Source organism: Salmo salar, chromosome ssa27 (genome assembly GCF_905237065.1).
Source record: "Salmo salar chromosome ssa27, Ssal_v3.1, whole genome shotgun sequence".
Lineage (NCBI taxonomy): Eukaryota > Metazoa > Chordata > Actinopteri > Salmoniformes > Salmonidae > Salmo > Salmo salar.
In genome coordinates, this window is record NC_059468.1 from 4065694 (window position 1) to 4086202 (window position 20509).

Consider the following 20509-nt stretch of genomic DNA (forward strand, 5'->3'; position numbering starts at 1 on the left):
ATAGCTAGCCCGTGATGGCTGGGCTATGTACTTAGAATATTGCAAAATGTGCTTTCACCAAAAAGCTATTTTAAAATCGGACATATCGAGTGCATAGAGGAGTTCTGTATCTATAATTCTTAAAATAATTGTTATGCTTTTTGTGAACGTTTATCGTGAGTAATTTAGTAAATTGTTAGTAAATTCCCCGGAAGTTTGCGGGGGGTATGCTAGTTCTGAACGTCACATGCTAATGTAAAAAGCTGGTTTTTGATATAAATATGAACTTGATTGAACAAAACATGCATGTATTGTATAACCTAATGTCCTAGGGTTGTCATCTGATGAAGATCATCAAAGGTTAGTGCTGCATTTAGCTGTGGTTTGGGTTTATGTGACATTATATGCTAGCTTGAAAAATGGGTGTCTGATTATTTCTGGCTGGGTACTCTGCTGACATAATCTAATGTTTTGCTTTCGTTGTAAAGCCTTTTTGAAATCGGACAGTGTGGTTAGATAAAGGAGAGTCTTGTCTTTAAAATGGTGTAAAATAGTTATATGTTTGAGAAATTGAAGTAATTGCATTTTTAAGGTATTTGAATATCGCGCCACGGGATTAGACTGGCTGTTGCGTAGGTGGGACGATTTGGTGCCACCTACCCTAGAGAGGTTAACAAACAATCGTTTTGGCTAGTAGGTTAGGACATCTACTTTGTGCATGACACAAAGTTTTCCAACAATTGTTTAGACAGACAGATTATTTCACTGTATCACAATTCCAGTGGGTCAGAGGTTTACATACACTAAGTCGACTGTGCCTTTAAACAGCTTGGAAAATTGCAGAAAATTATGTCATGGCTTTAGAAGCTTCTGATTGACATAATTTGAGTCAATTGGAGGTGCACCTGTGGATATATTTCAAGGCTTACCTTCAAACTCAGAGCCTCTTTACTTGACATCATGGAAAAATCAAATGAAATCAGCCAAGACCTCAGACCTCCACAAGTCTGATTTATCCTTAGGAGCAATTTCCAAACGCCTGAAGGTACCACGTTCATCTGTACAAACAATAGTACGCAAGTATAAACACCATGGGACCATGCAGCTGTCATACCGCTCAGGAAGGAGACGCATTCTGTCTCCTAGAGATGAACGTACTTTGCGAAAAGTGCAAATCAATCCCAGAACAACAGCAAAGGACCTTGTGATGATGCTGGAGGAAACAGGTAAAAAAGTATCTATATTCACAGTAAAACAAGTCCTATATCGACATAACCTGAAAGGCCGCTCAGCAAGGAAGAAGCCACTGCTCCAAAACCGCCATAAAAAAGCCAGACTACGGTTTGCAACTGCACATGGTTTTAAAGAATGTACTTTTTGGAGAAATGTCCTCTGGTCTGATGAAACAAAAATAGAACTGTTCGGCCATAATGACCATCGTTATGTTTGGAGGAAAAAGGTGGAGGCTTGCAAGCCGAAGAACACCATCCCAACCGTGAAGCACGGGGGTGGCAGCATCATGTTGTGGGGGTGCTTTGCTGCAGGAGGGACTGGTGCACTTCACAAAATAGATGGCATCATGAGGCGGGAAATTACGTGGATATATTGAAGCAACATCTCAAGACATCAGTCAGGAAGTTAAAGCTTGGTCACAAATGGGTCTTCCAAATGGATAATGACCCCAAGCATACTTCCAAAGTTGTGGCAAAATGGCTTAAGCGCAACAAAGTCAAGGTATTGGACCCCTGACCTCAATCCTATAGAACATTTGTGGGCAGAACTGAAAAAGCATTGCTTGCCTCGAAGCGAGCATAAAAGTTATTTAGCCAGTTGGGTCAGCTCACGTCACTGAGCAGGTCGCGGCTGGGTTTCCCTTTGTAGTCCATAATAGTTTGCAAGCCCTGGCACATCCGACGAGCGACAGAGCCAGTGTAGTAAGATTCAATCTTAGTCATGTATTGATGCTTTGCCTGTTTGATGGTTCGTCTGAGGGAATAGCAGGATTTCTTATAAGCGTCTGGATTAGTGTCCCAAGTCCTTGAAATCGGCAGCTTTAGCTGGGTGCGGATGTTGCCTGTAATCCATGGCTTCTGGTTAGGATATATATACCTATGGTCACTGTGGGGATGACGTCATCGATGCACGACCAGTCGCGGACAAAGATATTGGCACCCTTGTAATTTTTTCAAATAATGCACCATTTCTTCCAGAAAACTGTTGAAATTAAAACATATTTTGGTATCCATATATGCATGTCTTCGGTGTGCAGTTGAACAAAACAAAAAAATCAGAATAATTTACTAAATTATATGGTAGGAGACCCAGGAGGACCCACTGCTGAGAGAAAGACATAAGAAAGCCCGACTGCAATTGCCAAAACACATCTGAACATGCCAAAATCCTTCTGGGAGAATTTTCTGTGGACAGATGAGACCAAATTAGAGGTTTTTGGTAAAGCACACCATCTCTATGTTTACGGAAAACATAATGAAGCTTTCAAAGAAAATAACACCTTCCCTACAGTCAAACATGGAGGTTGAGTGATGTTTTGGGGTTGTGCCTGGAACGTGTGCATGGCATCATGAAGTCAGGTGAATACCAAGGTATTTTGGAGCGCAATGTCAGACCCAGGTCATGGTTCTTCCAGCAGGACAATGACCCCAAACACACTTCAAAAAGCACCCAGGAATGATTCAAGACAAAACGTTGGACTGTTCTGAAGTGGTCATCAATGAGTCCAGATCTAAATCCCATTGAAAACTTGTAGAGAGATCTGAAAACAGCAGTTAGGAGAAGGCACCCTTCTAATCTGGTAGAACTGGAGCAGTTTGCACAAGAGGAGTGGGCCAAACTGACTGTACAGAGGTGCAGGAAGCTCATTGATGGTTATAGGAAGCGCTTGATTGCAGTCTAGGGTGTCAATAATTTTGTCAATGCCATTTCTGTTTATTTTCTGATTTAAATGGATATATTACATTCTGAATCAAAAATAAAGGTTCTGTAATATTAACAGTGAAATAAAGAATTGTGGAGACCAAATACAATTAGTGAGTTACTTGAAAAAAGTGCAAGGGTGCCAATATTTTTGGCCACAACTGTATTGATGAATCCGGTGACTGAGGTGGTAAACTCCTCAATGCCATTGGATGAATCACAGAACATATTCCAGTCTGTGTTAACAAAACAGTCCTGTAGCGTAGCATCCACGTCATCTGACCACTTCCGTATTAAGCGAGTCACTGGTACTTCCTGCTTTAATTTTTGCTTGTAAGCAGGAGGATAGAATTATGGTCAGATTTTCCAAATGGAGGGCGAGGGACAGCTTTCTACGCATCTCTGTGTGTGAAGTAAAGGTGGTCTAGAGTTTTTTCCCCCTCTGGTTGCACATGTGACATGCTGGTAGAAATGTGGTAAAACTGATTTAAGTTAAGTTTGCCTGCATAAATGTCCCTGGCCTCTAGGTGGGCCGCTTCTGGATGAGGATTTTCTTTTTTGCTTATGGCCTTATACAGCTCGTTGAGTGTGGTCTTAGTGCCAGCGTCATTTGTTGTGTGGTAAATAAACGGCTACGAAAAATATAGATGAAAACTCTCTTGGTAGATAGTGTGGTCTACAGCTGATCATAAGGTACTCTACCTCAGGTGAGCAATACCTCAAGATTACATTAATATTAGACATTGCGCACCAGCTGTTATTGACAAAGACACCCCCCCCCCCCCCTTGTCTTACCGGACGTAGCTGTTCTGTCCTGCCGATGCACGGAAAACCCAGGCAACTGTATATTATCTGTGTCGTCGATTAGCCAGGACTCGGTGAAACATAAGATACTACCGTTTTTAATGTCCCGTTGGTAGTACAGTCTCGAAATGACCTCATCCAGTTTATTATCCAGTGACTGCACGTTGGCTAATAGAATGGATGGTAGGGGCGGGTTGAGTGGGTTGACTAAAGTGTTTTGCCTTGCTTAGGGCCCCCAGTTACCCAACCCCCATATAGGGCCCCCTACCTCCTCTCTTCCCCATCTGCTGATTAACACTTATTGAGTGCAGGCTTCTGTAGTTGACAGTTGCAGTAAAAAAAAAAAAAAGAAACTCTGCATTTTTCCCACCTCAAGTGCCCCCTACAGGCTTGGGCCAGGAGGAATCAGCCCCTGCATTAATCAGGCCCTCTTATCGCATGGGCAATGCATGCATCCAGCTAGGCTGAGGAGGGTACAGACTGAGGGAGGGAGATACTGAGGGAGGAGATGAGGAATGGAGGAGAGGAAGAGATGTTTCAAAGTGGTATACATTGTGGAGAGGAGATGGTGCAGAGCTGTACCTGATGGTGATGATTTCCCCAGGGTTAGCCCTGATGTTCCAGCTGCAGTTGATCCTGGAGGGGTACTGGAAGGGCCAGCCAGGGCTGGTGATCACTCCACTGGACGCCCTGATCTGCTCTGCCACATCTCCACATGCTGGACACACACACACACATTTGACCCAAGTTAAACAATGTAAAGGCAATGCTACCAAATACTAATTGAGTGTATGTAAACTTCTGACCCACTGGGAATGTGATGAATGAAATAAAAGCTGAAATAAATCACTCTCTCTACTATTATTCTGACATTTCACATTCTTAAAATAAAGTGATGATCCTAACTGACCTAAGACAGGGAATTTTTACTTGGATTAAGGAATTGTGAAAAACCTATTTGGCTAAGGTGTATGTAAACTTCCGACTTCAACTGTATGTGTATCACGTCACTGTTCTCGAACCCTGCACTGTGCACAAAGAGAGTAAATTAAACAGATGTGCTTGGATCCACCATGCAACCTCATTGGACAATACTGGGCTGACCAGATCCCGCCTACCATTTTTACCTTGCAACCTAATTGGGCATGATTCCACCTGTCAATAAACATTGTCCATCATGCTAGGTTGTTGTAAGCTACTGATTTTCTATCACCCTTTGTTGGATGGTCGGAAAAGACTATGGCAAAATATAATAAAATCTGAGGACCTTCAGAAAGTATTCACACCCCTTGACTTCCTCCAAATTTTGTTGTGTTAAAAAGTGGGTATAAAATGTATTTCATTTTCGGTCAACAATCTACAGAAAACACAGAAAAAACAAATATATCTTGATTAGTAGATAAGTAATGTTAGAAACACCTAAGATATTTTCACACCTGGATTGTACAATATTTGCCCATTATTTAATTTTTTTGTTCTGCAAGTCAAGTTGGTTGTTGATAATTGCTAGACAGCCATTTTCAAGTCTTGCCATAGATTTTCTACACTGAATGTACAAAACATTAGGAACACCTGCTCTTTCCTTTCCATGATTTAAGCCCTATTCGCATGGGACTAATACTACTATAGAATGTCAGTTATGTAATTATTACCCCAGCATGTCCATTTTTTCAGTGGACGATTCGGACGGAATTGGTTTTACAAAACTGCCGCTGCAATTCTTTTTTTTCCTCATTCAAAGTGGGCTCTTCCTGGCGTGAAGATATTTCAAATATCTAAGGATAGCCTAATATTAGCCTACATACAATAATGTATATCATCAAGAACCATGAACTGTAACCTATCCAAACATTTAATTACCTGACGTGTACGGCAATTTTGCAATTCATTGGCACAATATCGTCCACTTCATCTTTTAAAAGAGAAGTATCGCACTAGGAAAGTTGATATATGACAAAACAGTTAATCTGAAGGCTATATGCATAGTACTTTGTTTTATGTATCAAATTGTCCAGATGTTCTTACCCAAACTGGGTGCAGCACCTGTTCAACTTTGTAATATCCCTCAAAACAGAGGCGTGACGATTCGCACAGGATAATTATTATCTGAAGATCTGGGAGTTTGCTGAAAAACTGTAGGTTTTTAGGGCTGGGATAATAACCTTCCTGCCAAGTAAAAATGACTGACATGGCAGATTTGAATGGGACTAAAATTACAGATGTTCTCTTCACAGTCCACGCTGTTCCATAAGGTGTATTTTTATCGTAAAAAATAAATAAATCTGATTCTAATGCTTGCATCTGTTACCTGATGTGGAATTGGGTGTCTGAGCTGTGTGCTAGTAGTTTAAACAGACAGCTCGATGCATTCAGCATGTCAACACTTCTTACAAAAACAAGTAGTGATGTCAATTTCTCCTCCACTTTGAGCCAGGAGAGATTGACATGCATATTATTAATTTTAGCTCTCTGTGTAGATTCAAGGCCTAGATGTGCTGCCCTGTTCTGAGCCAAATTGTACAAAGCCAAGAGTTTTTTACTATTATTCATCTTTGTTTCATAGTATAATTTCTTCTTCTTATTTAGTTTAGTCACGATTTCTCAATTTGCAGTACATTGCCAATCAGTTGTGCAGGCAGACTTATTTGCCTCAGCTCTCTCAACCATACAATTTTTATATTCTTCATCAATCCACCAGGATTTAACAGTTTTTACAGTCATTTTCTTAAATGGGTGCATGCTTATTAGTAACTGGAATAAGCAATTTCAAAAATGTGTCAAGTGCAGCGTGTGGTAGCTCCTCATTACACACCACAGGCATACAAATATTGTTTATATCAACATAGGAATCACTACAAAACTTATTGTATGACCTCGTGTGACTTTGGTTTTCCTAGATATTATTACTACATTGTGATCACTACATCCAAAGGATTTGGATACAGCTGTCAAGCAAATGTCTGTAGCATTAGTAAAGATGTGATTAATACACGTTGATGATTTCATTCCTATGCTGTTTGTTAATACCCTGGTAGGTTGACTGACAACCTGAACCAGGTTGCAGGCACTAGTTACAGTTTGAAGCTTTTCTTGAGTGGGCAGCTTGATGAAAGCCAGTCATTATTACAAATCACACAGAAAACATACCTCTCTGTTGATATTACATACATTTATCAAGCACTTCACACGTTATCCAGATACTGACTGTTAGCACTTGGTGGTCTATGGCAGCTTCCCACAAGAATGGGCTTCAGGTGAGGCAGATGAACCTGTAGCCATATTACTTCCAACATAATTTAACATGAGATCCTCTGAGCTTTACAGGAATGTAGTTCTGAATATAAACAGCAACACCACCACTATTGGGATTTCTGTCTTTTCTGTTGATGCTATAACCATGTGGCTCAGTTGGTAGAGCTTGGCGTTTGATTCCCACGGGGGACCAGTACGAGAAAATGCATGAACTCACTCCTGTAAGTGGCTCTGGATAAGAGCATCTGCTAAATTACTAAAATGTAAAATGTATTGCTACCACTGTATCAAAAGGTATGATCTATTATCCATCCTCCTTATAAAACGTGTTTTGTTTACCAAAAAGGTATTGAAATTGTCAACAAAAGTTACACCCATTGAGCTGCAATAATCACATAGCCAGTTGTGAAGAGAAAGAATCCGGCTAAAGCATTCAATGACACGATTCAAAGAGGGCACAGGGCCAGATATGATGGGTATTTTATTATTGTCTAGCAGAGAATCAGTCAGCTCTTTAAAATCCAGTTTCAACTGTTCAGAGCTGACTTCATAATGTCATTAAAACCCACAAGGACTACGATAGAATCGATGTCCATGTCCTGACGTAGTACATTCGGGAGCAGCTTAGTAATGTCATTTACTCGATCTTCGGGAGAAGACATTGTTTCTGGTGCAAAAACAGTCACATTTCTTATCATGGAGCTGCCAAAATCACAGCTGGCGAGAAGGACGAGGAAATTCGCCCACTCCAACGCTTCACAGGATTCGGCGAATCCTTTAAGGATGGGCGAGACGCAGGATAACTTGAGTCAGTTGCTCCCGGTGCCTGGTGCAGGCCCGCTCGATCCAGAGCAGGGACGGAAGGTTGCCGACGCCGACATTGAAATCGTTGGGGAATGAGTAGGCACGGCGGCCGAGAGACACAGGTACCACCAGTAATGAAGGTGCAGGAAGATCAGGCTCCAGGGCGGCGAAACTATTAGTTGTTTGTATCTGACCGGGCCTGTCGTAGGGAGTGTAGCCTGCTTTGCGGCAGGCCGCTGTCTTCAGCTTCCATGGCTCGTAACATGCGACCATCATTGGATTTGCATGCTCCTCTTGCTGTGCTCCTTCGACTCCACTATCAGATAGGGGAGGAGAGGAAGAAGATGGCTCCCCTGGAGAGCGAACTCTGGGCAACACCGGCCAGTCGGACAACAACAAACGGCAAGGCAGAGATGCATCCAACAAGTGCGAACACCGTCCAGCTACCGGCGTAGAAAAGGTAAACATTCCAATCTGCGTTTCCCCCAGTTTCTTACGTAGGCTGGCAAATTCCTTGATCAAGGAAGCCACTTCAATCCTATAATCCTCGGCAAGCAAACAATTGCCACATTGGAACTCCGAGTGATTTGTATTTGTATTTACTATGGATCCCCATTAGCTCATGTAAAGGCAGAGCTACTCTTTTTGGGGTCCGGCAGAATTAAGGCAGTTATACACATTTAAAAACATTACAGAATTCACAACACACTAAGTGTGTGCCCTCAGGCGCATACTCCACAACACAAAATCCATGTGTGTGTATAGTGCGTATGTTATCATGTGTGTGTTACTTCACAGTCCCCGCTGTTCCATAAGGTGTATTTTTACCTGCTTTTTAAATCTGATTCTACTGCTTTCATCAGTTACCTGATGTGGAATAGAGTTCCATGTAGTCATGGCTCTATGTAGTAGTGTGCACCTCCCATAGTCTGTTCTGGACTTGGGGACCGTGAAGAGACCTCTGGTGGCATGTCTTGTGGGGTATGCATGGGTGTCCGAGCTGTGAGCTAGTATTTTAAACAGACAGCTCTGTACCTCTTACGAAGATTGACATGCATGTCATTATTGTTAGCTCTCCGTGTACTTTTAAGGGCCAGCCGTGCTGCCCTGTTCTCAGCCAACTGTAACTTTCCCAAGTCCCTCTTTGTGGCACCTGACCACACTACTGAACAGTAGTTCAGATGCAACAAAACCAGGGCCTGTAGGACCTGCCTTGTTGATAGTGCTGTTAACAAGGTAGAGCAACGCTTTATTATGGACAGACTTCTTCCCATCTTAGCTACTGTTGTGTCAACTTGATGCACCGGTACCGCTTGCCGTATGGAAGCAGAGAGCCTTTGAACAGGGTACGGTAGTAGGTGCCAGGCGCACCGGTTTGAGTGTGTCAAGAACTGCAACATTGCTGGATTTTTCACACTCAGCAGTTTTCCATGTGTATCAAGAATGGTCCACCACCCAAAGGAGATCGAGCCAACTTGACACAACTTTGGGAAGCATTGGAGTCAACATGGGCCACCATCCCTGTGGACCGCTTTCGACACCTTGTAGAGTCCATGCTTCGGCGAAATGAGGCTGTTCTGAGAGCAAAAAGGGGATGCAGATGTTCAGTGTATATTTGGCCATGTGTTTTAGGTTATTGTACTGCTGAAAGGTGCATTCATCTCCCAGTGTCTGTTGGAAAGACAACCAGGTATTCCTCGAGGATTATGCCTGTGCTTTGCTGTATTCCGTGTCTTTCAAGGACTCCCTAGTCCTTGCCGATGACAAGCATACCCATAACATGATGCAGCCACCACTATGCTTGAAATTATGAAGTGGTACTCAGTGATGTGTTGTGTTGGATTTGCCCCAAATCTTTAAGGACAGAAAGTTAATTTCTTTGCAGTATTACTTAGTGCCTTTTTGCAAACATGATGCAGGTTTTGGAATATTTTGTATTCTGTACAGGCTTCCTTTTCACACTGTCATTTAGGTTGGTATGCGTCGTAACAACAATGTTGTTGATCCATCCTCAGTTCTCTCATATCACAACCATTTTTTTTAAATGAGATTTTATTTAAATTAAACCTTTATTTAACTAGTCAAGTCAGTTAAGAACAAATTCTTATTTACAATGGCGGCACTGCCTTAGACCGCTGCGCCACTCGGGAGCCCGAACTCTGTAAGTGTTGAAATCACCATTGGCCTCATGGTGAAATCCCTGAGCAGTTTCCTTCCACTCCGGCAACTGAGTTAAGAAGGACGCATGCTTCTTTGTAGTGACTGGATGTATTGATATGTCATCCAAAGCCTATTTCATAACTTCACCATGCACAAAAGGATAATCAGTGTTTGCTTTTTTTGTTGTTACACATCTACCAATCGGTGTCCTTCTTTGCGAGGTATTGAAAAACCTCCCTGGTCTTTGTGGTTGAACCTGTGCTTGAAATTCACTACTCGATTGAGGGACCTTATAGATAATTGTATGTGTGGGGTAGTGTGATGGATAGTAATTCAAAAATCATATTAACCACATATTATTGAACACAGAATGAGTTTGCAACTTCTGTGATTTGTTAAGCATAGTTATAATCCTGAACTTAAGCTTGCCATAACAAAAGAGGTTGAATACTTGGACTCAAAACATTTCAGTTGTAATTTTTTTTTGTAATTTCTAGAAACAAAATTCGACTTTGATGTTACAGGGTATTGTGTGACACAAAATCTCAATTTAATTTAATTCATTTTAAATTCAGGCTGTAACAACATAATGTTGAAAAAATAAAGGGGTGTGAATACTTTTGAAAGGCACTGTATAAGCTAAAATAAATGATTTATTCAAAAAATGTATTAACCTCGTTTTTCATTAGGCTAGATGCTTCAACTGCCAGAGAGCTTCTGACAGGGCAAAAAAATCTTTTCACCATCAAAATAATTTCCCTATTCCAAATAGATATTGATGCGTGCAGCTATGGAAATACAATTTATGATCACTGTTACATTTTTTGTTGGGTAATATAATTTTGTTGGGCTACGAAAAAAAAGTCCTAACTTTTAAGTTTTATCATAATTTCAAAAAATTATTGCAAGAGATGTTTCCAAGCCAGGGCAAAACTTCCTCGAGCTAGTAAGTGAATGTCATTTTGTACAATGGAAATGTTATTCTTATGTCTGCATCAAATAGCCTGCAAGTCATGTAGCCAATAGAATATAGATTAGCCATACTGTGGACTACCATCACCCGTTGTGAGTTTGTCAAGACCAAAATGTCACTATGGAATCAGGAAAGTAGGCCACAATGTTCTTATTTATAGAGAGTGAAAAAACAGTTTGCTCCTGAGGGCCTATACAGTACAAGTCAAAAGTTTGGACACACCTACTCAAGGGTTTTTCTTTATTTTTACTATTTTCTACATAATATAATAATAGTGAACACATCAAAACTATGAAATAACACATATAGAATCATAAAGTAACCAAAAAAAGTGTTAAATCAAAATATATTTTAGATTCTTCAAAGTAGCCACCCTTTGCCTTGAGCGCTTTGCACACTCTTGGCATTCTCTCAACCAGCTTCACGAGGAATGCTTTTCCAAGTCTTGAAGGAATTCCCACATATGCTGAGCACTTGACTTGTTGGCAGCTTTTCCTTCAATCTGCAGTCAAACTCTGGTTGTTCTGTTCTGTTCATGCAAAAAGGCTATTCTGAAAGTCTGCTGTGGGCAACAATTGTAGTGTTTGGTTCTTTGCAGACAAAAACAAAGGCTGAGTTGTAAGTTAATGCCTACTGCCTACAAGCTCAGAGATAATCATAAATCATGTGATCTAGGCTAAATCAACTTACCATTAGAAAACCCCGATACGTAAACGTTCTCGTTGTGCTGGGAGCAAACTGCATTTCCTAGAAAAGATAAAACAAACAAAAAAAAAGGTTATTTTCTAATGAATGACTGTGTGATCACGAGATGGAGCTTTGGACTCATCTTTTGTGTAAACGGGGATAATTCATAACTCTGGCCCTTCTGAGGCAAGTCCACTGGTTCTAGGGCAAATGCAGATGTTGACCTATTGAATAAATGAAACCCAAGACTGCCTTTAGACATAGGCTACAAACAACACGTCGATTAACAGGCAACTGAAATTACATCTGTAGTCTTGCAGCAGGAGAATTTGAGAAGCTTTGAGACAGTGTGTAGGCTAATGTGTATGGGAACAACTGACAGTTAGAGAGGACGATTACACTTGCTTAAAGTGTCACACGTAAACATTGGTCAACAACTGAGTGGAAAATATTGGAAAGTGGAAAACTAACTAGGCTTAACATTCTTGCAGGTTATGAGTATCATAGAAAATGAAGAAAAAATATATGACTGAAAGAATGGATTCTACATGCCAATTGAAATATATACGACTGAACAGGCTAGGCTAATGGAAGACTTGAAGTACTTGGCTGCCTGGCCCTAGGCTTATGCCTTGTTATTAGCCAAGCTGTGAGCTGAGGGCATTTAGGCAATGTCGGGTGTGTGGTGCTGTGAGTGAGCATTAGAACAGAGCATCAATAATCTTCAGACAAACCCTCCGACATGTCCCAACAAAGGAAACAATGTTGTTAAACGACTAGTTTGACTACAGAACCACTGCTCCTTCCCTGGGGTAGCCTAGGAACTGACTAAAGGCAAATAAGACAAGGCTTTTGAAGGACTGAATCATTTGACTAGACAAACTACTTAGCAGTATTAACCTGTTGGGGCTAGGGGGCAGTATTTGCATGGCCGGATAAAAAAACGTACCCGATTTAAACTGGTTACTACTCTTGCCCAGAAACGAGAATATGCATATAATTAGTAGATTTGGATAGAAAACACTAAAGTTTCTAAAACTGTTTGAATGGTGTCTGTGAGTATAACAGAACTCATATGGCAGGCAAAAAACCTGAGAAGATTCCATACAAGAAGTGCCCTGTCTGACAATTGATTGTCCTTCTGTAGCCTCTCTATCGAAAATACAGCATCTCTGCTGTAACGTGACATTTTCTAAGGCTTCCATTGGCTCTCAGAAGGCGCCAGAAAGTGTAATGAGATGTCTGCAGTCTCTGGGCAAAGAACAGCAGCAGAGTTTGTTACTGGCCTGCCTGGGGACAGTGACACTGGAGATGCGCATTCATGTGAATTCTCCATTTTGTTCTTTCAGTCTTTGAATGAATACAACATCGCCCGGTTGGAATATTATCGCTATTTTACGAGAAAAATTGCATAAAATAGATTTTAAACAGTGTTTGACATGCTTCGAAGTACGGTAATGGACTGTTTTGAAATATTTTGTCACGAAATGCGCTCGCGCGTCACCCTTCGGATTGTGACCTGAACGCACGAACAAAATGGAGCTATTTGAATATAACTATGGATTATTTCGAACCAAAACAACATTTGTTGTTGAAGTAGAAGTCCTGGGAGTGCATTCTGACGAAGAACAGCAAAGGTAATCCCATTTTTCTTATAGTAAATCTGAGTTTGGTGAGGGCCAAAGTTGGTGGGTATCAAATTAGCTAGCCGTGATGGCTGGGCTATCTACTGAGAATATTGCAAAATGTGCTTTCGCCGAAAAGTTATTTTAAAATCTGACACCGCGATTGCATAAAGGAGTTCTGTATATATAATTCTTAAAATAATTGTTATGTATTTTGTGAACGTTTTATGCTGAGTAATAAAGTAAATTCACCGGAAGTTTGCAGTGTGTATGCTAGTTGCTAGTTCTGAACATCACATGCTAATGTAAAAAGCTGGTTTTTGATATAAATATGAACTTGATTGAACAAAACATGCATGTATTGTATAACATAATGTCCTAGGAGTGTCATCTGATGAAGATCATCAAAAGGTTAGTGCTGCATTTAGCTGTGTTTTTGGTTTTTGTGACGTATATATATGATTGCTTGAAAAATGGCTGTGTGGTTATTTCTGGCTATGTACTCTCCTAACATAATCTAATGTTTTGCTTTCGCTGTAAAGCCTTTTTGAAATCGGACAATGTGGTTAGATTAACGAGAGTCTTATCTTTCAAATGGTGTAAAATAGTCCTATGTTTGAGAACTTTGAATTATGACATTTTGTGGTTTTAAATTTGGCGCTCTGATGCGTCACTGGCTGTTGAATAGTGCGGGACGATTTCGTCCCACCTACCCTAGAGAGGTTAACCTATGACATGCTATTCTGAAAACGTCATCGCTCATGCCTCAATCAACTAAGGCTAGCTGCTAGGCCTACATGCCCATTATGGATGGTAGTGGGGAAAAAACACCTCAGTAGGCATTTTGCATTCATTTAGTCGTTCCACCTCAAAAAGCACAAGAAAGAGGGTTGACACCCACCATCTCAGATTGTTATGAAATCGCTTCTGTTGTTAGAAACCGTTAAGATTAGAGTTCCTGCAACATCATTTTGTTGAAATATAATTTTGGCTCCGAGAAATTAAGCTAATTGATTGCACCCAATTTGGCCATTTTATAGGATTCATCTATAAGAGTACCTAACATCTGATTTGAATGGTCAAAAGCCACCCACGGACCCTCCACACCAATCCCCACCCCAACAACGAGTATACAGTATTTGACAAGTAGTATGGAGCTGCAGCTCTGAGTATTCTTTCTTCATCCTATGTAATGTGTTCTCAGTAAATTTGGTGATGTTGTTTTCCCCCCAGTTCAGAGAAATTAGTAAGTTAAGATGTTGGGTTTATGTCCCATCCTACATCCTGTGATTACCAGGTTCTGACCACTATAATGGTGCTGTTCCTCCTATTAGGTGATTCTTTAAAGAACCCACCCCCCTTTTGTCAAAAGTGATAATTCACCCAAATTACATATTGGTTTTCTTACCCTGTAAACAGTCCATTGACCAGGTATGACAGCAGCACATGCTATGTAATTTGGGTGAACTATCCCTTTAACAATGGGGGAGATTCTTTAAAATGGGGCAGAAACCCAACAACTACAATTACTAATTTTTCTGAACAGGGGGGAAAAAGAATTACATTTCATAGGATGAAGAAGCAATATTCCGAGCCATAGCTTCATACTACTTTTCAACTATAGAGAACTGATACCATATACACTTGTTGCTGGTGTGGGATCTCGGGGGTCCGTGGATGGCTTTTGAACCCTTCTTTGGATTCCTCATGTCTAACTCATTGTTAGAAAAAAAGTTTGGTCCAAATTGGATGTTTGCTAGTATAATTATTGAATATTATATCAATCTTATAAATTAAAATGGCCAATTTGGGTGCCATCAATCAGCTTAATTTCGCAGAGATCAAATTATATTTCTAAAAAATAATGTTTCTGGAATGCTTATCTTATGTTTCTAAATACAGAAATTATTCCAGAACAATCTGAGATGATACGTGTTATGGCTTGCTGAAATGACATGGAACGACCCAGTTAACAAATGTGGATTTAAATAGCTGCCTTTCACATGGGCTGAAATAAGAGAATTAGAAAGCTGACAAACCCCATAGAGACCTGGTACTGCTGATCAATATTTAAAGGTAACCCATCCTATGACAATCAAATCAAATGTTATGTCACATGCGCCAAATACAATGTGTGCAGACTTTACCGTGAAATGCTTGCTTAGGGACCTTTCCAAACGATGCAGTGTTTTTTTTAATGTCACACAACATTATGCAACAGATGTCTCAAGTTGAGGAAGCGTGCAATTGGCAAGTTGACTACAGGAAAGTCCACCAGAGCTGTTGCCAGAGAATGTAATGTTAATTTATTTACCGTAAGCCGCATCCAACGTCATTTTAGAGAATTTGGCAGTACGTCCAACCGGCCTCACAACTGCAGACCACGTGTATGGCGTTGTGTGGGTGAGCGGTTTGCTGATGCCAACGTTGTGAACAGAGAGCCCCGTGGTGGCTGTTTGGTTATGGTATGGGCAGGCAAGCATAAGCTACGGACAACGAACACGAGATCCTTAGGCCCATTGTCGTGCCATTTATCCACTGCCATCAACTCTTGTTTCAGTACGATAATGTACAGCCCCATGTTGTATACTATTTCTGGAAGCTGAACATTTCCCAGTTCTATTATGGCCTGCATACTCTGCAGACGTCACCCACTGAGCATGTTTGGGATGCTCTGGATTGACGTGTACAACAGTTGTGTTCCAGTTCCCGACAATATCCAGCAACTTCACAGAGCCATTCAAGAGGAGTGGGACAACATTCCACAGGCCACAATCAACAGCCTGATCAACTCTATGCGAAGGAGATGTGTCGCGCTGCATTAGGCAAATGGTGGTCACACCATATATATATATTTTTTTTAACATCATGACCCTACTTTTTTTTTTTATATACATCTGTGACCAAAAGATGCATATTTGTATTCCCAGTTATGTGAAATACATAGATTAAGGCCTAATTAATTGATTTCAATTGAATGATTTCTTTATATGAACGGTTACTCAGTAAAATCTTTGAAATTGTTTCATGTTGCGTTTATATTTTGTTCAGGACATTTTTGGCTATTGAACTTCAGTAAAGTGAAGTGGATCAACACCTGGTAACATACTTACGGTAAAATAATGACATCATGGGTCCTTGATCTGTACTATACAGAAATGCATAATTATGAGGGCCTTTCTATAAACCAGGGTACCAGTGAGGATTTCCTACACTGGACAACTTGTTGCAGCTGTTGACAAGTCAATGACAATGTGCCATTTTTTCCCCCATGTAATTACATAGCTATATTCAATAAAATTCAAGAGTTGATTTAAAACCTGTTTAACCCTTTATCATGGTTGTCTTGACGGATTGTCCAAAATCGTGTGACATAAAATATTACTTTTCTGTCCTTGCATTTATGACAGTGTAAATTGTTGTCATACATTTTAAGCAGTTAAATTTGACATTGAAGTTGAACCCTGTAAGAATCCTGGATACAGCTGTTGGACAGTTTTTTTGTATAGAGATCTCAGAAATGCAGTGTAACTATGTAACATTTTGTGTCTCCTTGTGTTGTTACAGGGTGATTTTTTTTTGCATGGGCACACAAATTCCAAATGATGTATGAGATTGCAAAATTGAATGCTTCTAACCGAGTCACCTTACCTTGATATTTAAAACTTAAATCGATATTTTCATTAACGTGGTTCTTTCTTAATTATGCAAAATAGTTACACCGTGACATCTGATCCAGGAAGGAATTTTCAGAATGACACTCAAGTGACGAACAGCTGTTGTGATGGGCTGTTGTTGCATCGCAGGCACTAAGTACTGGAAAAAAAGGCATTTGCAAGAAATGTCAAGAATATTTTGGTGTCTCATTCGTTACTTGAATAGGCCGATCTTGAAAACCTGACATTTCCTCAATTTAGTTCTTGAAAAGTCCTTGTAATTATTTTAGCCAATTTTAAGTTCTCCTACTCCCTTAGAATTATCTGTGATTTCATTTTTGATCAGTTTTTTGTGAGATGTGACCATTTTCTTTGTTTCACAAGCTTCAATTGAAGGGTGTTGCGCTACATTGTTGCGGTAAAACCAAATGCAGTTATTAAGAGGACAAAAATATCTGTTGCCTTCAACTTGGATTTCCATACACATCCTTCCATTTAAAAAAGGAACCTGTTTTTTGGTAACTTTCTCATCATAAAAACAGCAATGGTGAGCTTAATGCTACTGCTATTCATGACTTTATTATGTGTCCCTGCGTCGACCTGTCTATCAATGCATTCGCAAGGCCTAAAAAATGCATTATTCTGGTAATGGCTACTTTTTGAATGCTGGGAGAGGTGGGGGGGTTCTATATTAGGCCCTATATGTACAATTATATGAATTATACCATTGTATAACATTGAAATCCCTTGGATTTGACTTGCCAATGTCTGTATGAACCCTCTTTAAAGGATGTATAGTCCTAGGCCTATGTTGTTGTATAGGTGGTGTTATGGGCAAATTTGCATATATTCACTTTTATTCCTCTAACTACACATGTGGAACTGCATGAAACACTCCCCCCCCCCCAACCCATTTAAAACGTTGATTCCAATGTGACACATTGGCCCTATTATTTATTTATAAGGCAGAAAAATGTAATATCCTCCATGTTTGGGTATTATTCTACACACTAGCTATTATTCTAATGAAGTCGGCCCCCAAACAAGATCAAATTTGGTTGGTCCAGAATGGACCTAATATCTACCAATCTTAGACATGACTATGTTCAAGAAGTTTGGACATCACAGTATAGCACAGTAGAGTACAGCAGACTAGAGTACAGCACAGCAGAGTATAGTTCAGTACAGCAGACCATGAAAAAAATCTGTGTTTTATATTAAAAGTCAACAGCGATCATGAGCATGCAACTAAGGTTTTTCATCACACAAAATAAATTAATGCCAAACATTTGGCAGTAAATAGCTTCATTTTCATCAGTTGACAATAGAAGTGTAATGCTATTTGGCTAGCAGCTACACAAATAAATTAGCTTACAATGAAAAAGCAAGGTCTTTTTTGCAAAACGAAGCATGTACATCACATTTCTAATGTTTATCATAGAATGATTGTAACCATCTACATTTCCTAATGTTTTGCTTGAAGTTAATCTTGCATTTTACCGGATAAAAGTACACCGAGAAAATTAGCACATCATAGCGCTGTCTGCTGATAGAATGCCCGTTTGTGAATACGTGAATTTGCTTAGTCTGACGACATCCGAGCGGAAAAGTGCAACTGAAGCACAACATTTTTCTGAAGCCGAGCAGATATTACAATAACATTTTAGATTTGTGCTTACAAAATACAGCAAGATATTTATTTAGTGTTTTATTTTTAGCTTTAATTTTTAATTCTCAGAATTCTGTGTTAATGCGACCCCTGGTACAGTAGAGTACAGTAAAGAGTACAGTTCTGTATATTACATTATACTGTATCCTACTCATTTGTGCTCTACTGTACCATACTCTACTGCAACTGTGGTTTGGGATTACTAGGATTTCCCCATTGTGGCCAATTCAATTGCAGTCAGTTTGTTCCAGATTTTTCAGTCACTGTTACCGATTCATAAACAAAATTGTTATCAGTAAAAACACTAAGCGGTATGTCTACCTATACTTATTACTTCTGTGAACTTTCATAATTCTCCCTCATGCGGGAGAGAAATAAGAAAATATCATAAAGATATGTGGGTAATTGGAAAGTGATGGGGGGGGGGGGGGGGGGAAATCGGCAGTTACAAACTGCAATATAATTTTGGACAATATGTCAATACCAAGACTCAAAGTATCGATTTGTAAAATAATAAAATGCCAGGCAGCGTTAGCGAGCACTAGTTGGCTGTACCTGTGCAAAAACTCTGGTATTTTTCATCCTATAACTTGTTCTACAGCTTTTTAAATAGTGAGCCAACATGTTTTCAGCACTTTTATTTCCATGACTGATCAAAACTCATTCTGGCACCCCAATGGTGGAACAAGCTCCCTCACGACGCCAGGACAGCGGAGTCAATCACCACCTTCCGGAGACACCTGAAACCCCACCTCTTTAAGGAATACCTAGGATAGGATAAAGTAATCCTTCTAACCCCCCCTTAAAAGATTTAGATGCACTATTGTAAAGTGGTTGTTCCACTGGATATCATAAGGTGAATGCACCATTTTGTAAGTCGCTCTGGATAAGAGCGTCTGCTAAATGACTTAAATGTAAATGTAATTTTCTCATGTCCCTGCAGCAGACATATACAGTGCATTCGGAAAGTATTCAGACCCCTTGACTTTTCCACATTTGTTACGTTACAGCCTTATTCTAAAATGTATTAAATGTAATTTTTTCCATCAATCTCCACACAAAACCCCATAATGACAAAGCAAAAACAGGTTTAGATATTTTTGCAAATCTATTAAAAATAAAAAACTGAAATATCACATTTACATAAGTATTCAGACCCTTTACTCAGTACTTTGTTGAAACACCTTTGGCAGCGATTACAGCCTTGAGTCTTCTTGGATATGACGCTACAAGTTTGGCACACCTGTATTTGGGTAGTTTCTCCCATTTTTCTCTGCAGATTCTCTGTCAGGTTGGATGGGGAGCATCGCTGCACAGCTATTTTCAGGTCTCTCCAGAGATGTTCGATCAGGTTCAAGTCCAGGCTCTGGTTGAGCCACTCAAGGACATTCAGAGACTTGTCCTGAAGCCACACCTGCGTTGTCTTGGCTGTGTTCTTAGGGTTGTTGTCCTGTTGGAAGGTGAACCTTTGCCCCAGTCTGAGGTCCTGAGCGCTCTGGAGCAGGTTTTCATCAAGGATCTCTCTGTACTGTGCTACGTTCATCTTTCCCTTGATCCTGACTAGTCTCCCAGTCCCTGCCGCTGAAAGACATCTCCACAGCATGATGCTGCCTCCACCATGCTTCACCGTAGGGATGGTGCCAGGTTTCTTCCAGACGTGACGATTAGCATTCATGTCAAAAAGTTCAATCTTGGTTTCATCAGAACAGAGAATCTTGTTTCTCACGGTCTGAGTCCTTTAGGTGCCTTTCGGCAAACTCCAAGCGGGCTGTCATGTGCCTTTTACTGAGGAGTGGCTTCTCTCTGGCCACTCTACCATAAAGGCCTGATTGGTGGAGTGCTGCAGAGATGGTTGACCTTCTGGAAGGTTCTCCCATCTCCACAGAGGAATGCTGGAGCTCTGTCAGAGTGACTATCTGGTTCTTGGTCACCTCCCTGACCAAGGCCCTTCTCCACCGATTGCTCA

General features: G+C 40.4%; 1 protein-coding gene across 1 annotated transcript in view; it reads right to left on the minus strand.

The window, feature by feature from the left end:
* LOC106588220 (low density lipoprotein receptor-related protein 12) overlaps nt 1–20509 on the minus strand; it is a 39661-nt gene that overhangs the window by 16748 nt on the left and 2404 nt on the right. The window contains exons 2-3 of the mRNA XM_014176997.2: nt 11597–11653; nt 4300–4435 (exon numbers count right to left, since the gene is read on the minus strand). Of these exons, the coding sequence (XP_014032472.1) occupies nt 4300–4435; nt 11597–11653 (193 nt within the window). The remainder of the gene's footprint in view (nt 1–4299; nt 4436–11596; nt 11654–20509) is intronic.